This window comes from Phytophthora parasitica (genome assembly GCF_000247585.1).
Source record: "Phytophthora parasitica INRA-310 unplaced genomic scaffold supercont2.252, whole genome shotgun sequence".
Classification (NCBI taxonomy): domain Eukaryota; phylum Oomycota; class Peronosporomycetes; order Peronosporales; family Peronosporaceae; genus Phytophthora; species Phytophthora nicotianae.
This window is the reverse complement of record NW_008649238.1, coordinates 1-3,212: the sequence shown is the minus strand read 5'-3', so window position 1 is coordinate 3,212 and position 3,212 is coordinate 1. Positions and strand designations below refer to the sequence as shown.

The following is a 3,212-nucleotide window of genomic DNA, read 5'->3' as shown; positions in this document are numbered from 1 at the left end:
GTTTTGACAAATGTTGGGACTAGTAAATTACCAGGTGAACAATCAGCAGATTCTTCCTTAGCGCGAACTAAAATTACGAGAATTTTCTGGTAAGGTCCGTTTGTTGATTTCTCAAATATAAACGTGTTAACTGTAAGAAAAAAATAATCTGTCTGAGATCTTAACCGTTTACCACACCATGGTATCAATCTGCACTGTCAAGCATACAAAAATGGCGCGGCTACACGTGCCGTGGCACTGTAACCGCAGCATTACCCACGACACCGTTTATATGAAGTATTTTTCTAACCTAAATGCCATTTTTGAAGTACATGTACGGGGGCCAAGGTTAATGTTTAATTATGATAGAATAAACATGATTTACCACTACAGCTTTTACAGATTTTTTTTCGATTTTGGTGCATCACGACGTACGGGGAAATTAACACGTCGTGCTGAAGAAGTCCTGAAATATGGGCAAACACTAAACAAACAGATCTATGTGAGGTTTATCCAATATGTATGCTCTTGGATCAACGCCATAACAGCACCTACTTTAGGACTACTTTTAAGTCCCTATCACTTCACCTTTGGAGATGCTCGAAGCGCATCTTTCCTATTTGACAGCATTTCATAATCAGTTTAGCAGGGTTTTGTTGAATCCACATCCAACTCGCATCCAAGAAAAAATCCTATAGTAGAATCCTTGCACACGTATTTTACACGTATTTATAAACTGTGTATAAAATACACTAAGCAAAATATCTTAAATATTTGCTAACTGGAACTAATTTTCCTTTATAAAAAACTAACTACAGTTATCCAGCTACTAGCTTGAAGTAAAACACCAAGTTTAAATAAAAAGACTCCTTTTAACCCCTTAAGCGCGGGTGGTGACAAGAACAGGATAGGCACCTTCGTAAACCCTCCTGGATGGTATAATAGTTCAAGTTGATTCCAGTATTCCTTACTGAAATCATAACTAAATTTGCGTATTTTCTGTTCGCTTTGTTGCTAACCTTTCTACTAATAATTCGCAACGATAATGATGATTTGCTCCTGTGACCAATCAAATGGTTTCAAAAATCAAAATTATTTTTAGCATTTCACTCCGACAATGCTGTAACGTGCAAACAGGAAAAATCATGTTTATTTGCTATCGTGGTACCCGTAAAAAATGTTTACTTGCTATCGTTGCTGATACCTACACCACGGTCTCTAACGTTGCCAGCCTTCGGGGCAAACTCGCCATTACGCCACGTAATGTGCCATATTTGACCACAAGTGAGCCCATCGTTTTGCTCGTAGTTTCGCACCTTGTTGCACAAAGTAACAAGGCCTCTCTTTCCTTCGGAGCACTTGGGGCAGTAGTAGGTGCTTGTGCCACCTCGTTTCTTGTAGCTGGGTTTGTAGATAGAACATACTTGCATTGACGCTGGCGAACACGCTCCACACCACCGTTCACCCTAGTATCGACAGACTGAACCAATGTGTGATCATGCGTCACAACAATAGATCTGTTCGCAACAGCCGGTGCTGCTTCACTCGCGGTCGTTCTTGTGAAACTGTTAGGGGTCTCGCGAATAAGGTGTTCGTGCAGAATAGTCATGTACTGGTAGTGGCTGTACGGTTTCTTGCTCTGCTTCCCAACGTTGCACTTGTGCGTGATGTATCCATTTATCAGTGCCATGTCAACGAGTCCAAGGAATAAGCCTTTGTAGTACTTGCGGAATCTAAATCACAACACCGACAAGAACAGCATAAGCGTTTGAATCATATACCCACCCGAACAGCATAACGAACCTGCAAGACATCTGTATGGAGTAAGACTGAAGTCGGAGCTGGGGTTCATACGTTTTTCTGGGGAATAAACCGCAACCAGTCGGCACCGCTTTGGACCATATGCCACCATTTTTGACCACTTTTTGTGCCGTTCATATCCCCAGAATCTCCTTTAAACAGCACATAATCGTACTTACTGCTCACGTCCTGCACACAGCACACAGGCAATCAAGAATCACGACTCCATGAAGCAGCGACCACGTCGACGCCGTCTTCAAGGCAACGGCAAGCACTTACCAGACGCAGGAGACCGAGTAACACACGAGTACTAACACTGTTCTTACTCGCTTACAAGAAACTGGTCTAAGCTGAAGTTTTGTGCTCTGTTGTTGTTGCCGCTCGAATTCTTAGGTTGAGTGCAGTGCGGATTGATAGTGAGGTCGCCACATCTCTTATTGCGCTGGCGGCAGCTACTACAAGACGTCTCCCTGCTACGTTTGTGCAGTGTGATGCTTGGTGTGGATGTCTTAGCCACCTTCAGAGAAGTATTCTTTTCCTTTAGTCGGCACCGAAGTGCGGAGCTGGTCATGGCTGTCAACACCGCCCATATACTGCAGATATGTGCTTACCACACTAGGGCAAGGAACCGTCGTCAGTGTTCCATTCTTCTCTCTCCATACAACCGACGTCAACTCCGTTGACACTTGTGATGCCAGGAAATATACGAAACAATCAATCAAGTCAGCTTACGACATACCTTCCATGTCAGCACAAGGACCTTCGTCAGCTTACGATATACCATCCAGACCACCATACCATACTATGTCAGCACATGTAAAACAGTATAAGGCAGCATAGACATCGGTGGCGCATACCATCCAGATCCCCTCTTTCCGCATGCTCTTGTAAGTCCGCGCTGATTTGGTCATCACTGATCTGAGAACGGCAACTTGATGAAGTGAGAGGTCCTGGCACAATACCAAACACAAAATAAGTAAGGCTTGACAGTAATTTACACCAAACACCTTACCATCACTACGAGGAGGGCTCCAAATAGTTGAGAATGAAGACTTCTCACGACGTTGCTCCTCTTCCTCCTCACGTTGCTGCTTCTTCGTCATCTTTTTCTTCTTCACTGGGTTCTGTGACTTGGTCGTCTTACCGGCGGGCTTCTTTCGCTTCGGTTTTGCCAGTGAAGCGGCATCAGAAGAAGCCTCTTTCGCTCGCTTCGCCTGTCCTTTGTTCTTTGGGGACAGTTCTTGGGCGAGTGATGAAGATGCTGGCGCGGTTTGGTTTGTACTTCTCTTGCGTTCTACAATACATGCAGCTTTAGATATAAACATAGAACTATCAACACGCGCACAAAACTTACTGGTCGTGTTGATCCCAGGTGAAGGCGGTGAGGGCTCGTTCAAGACTAGTTGGATATTGTGACGCTTACAAAAGTCAAG

General features: G+C 44.1%; 2 protein-coding genes across 2 annotated transcripts; both read right to left on the bottom strand.

Moving 5' to 3' along the window:
• Positions 1 to 1,183: 1,183 nt before the first annotated feature.
• Positions 1,184 to 1,793, bottom strand: PPTG_20029 (hypothetical protein; the record flags this gene model as incomplete). Its single annotated transcript, XM_008918641.1, has 2 exons — positions 1,184 to 1,712; positions 1,783 to 1,793. 2 exons carry the CDS (start codon positions 1,791 to 1,793, stop codon positions 1,184 to 1,186), a joined length of 540 nt encoding a protein of 179 aa, XP_008916889.1.
• Positions 1,794 to 2,549: 756 nt separating this feature from the next.
• PPTG_20028 (hypothetical protein) lies at positions 2,550 to 3,104 on the bottom strand (the record flags this gene model as incomplete). The annotated part of the gene is made up of 3 exons (XM_008918640.1): positions 2,550 to 2,581; positions 2,637 to 2,729; positions 2,792 to 3,104. 3 exons carry the CDS (start codon positions 3,102 to 3,104, stop codon positions 2,550 to 2,552), a joined length of 438 nt encoding a protein of 145 aa, XP_008916888.1.
• Between the last annotated feature and the right edge of the window lie 108 nt (positions 3,105 to 3,212).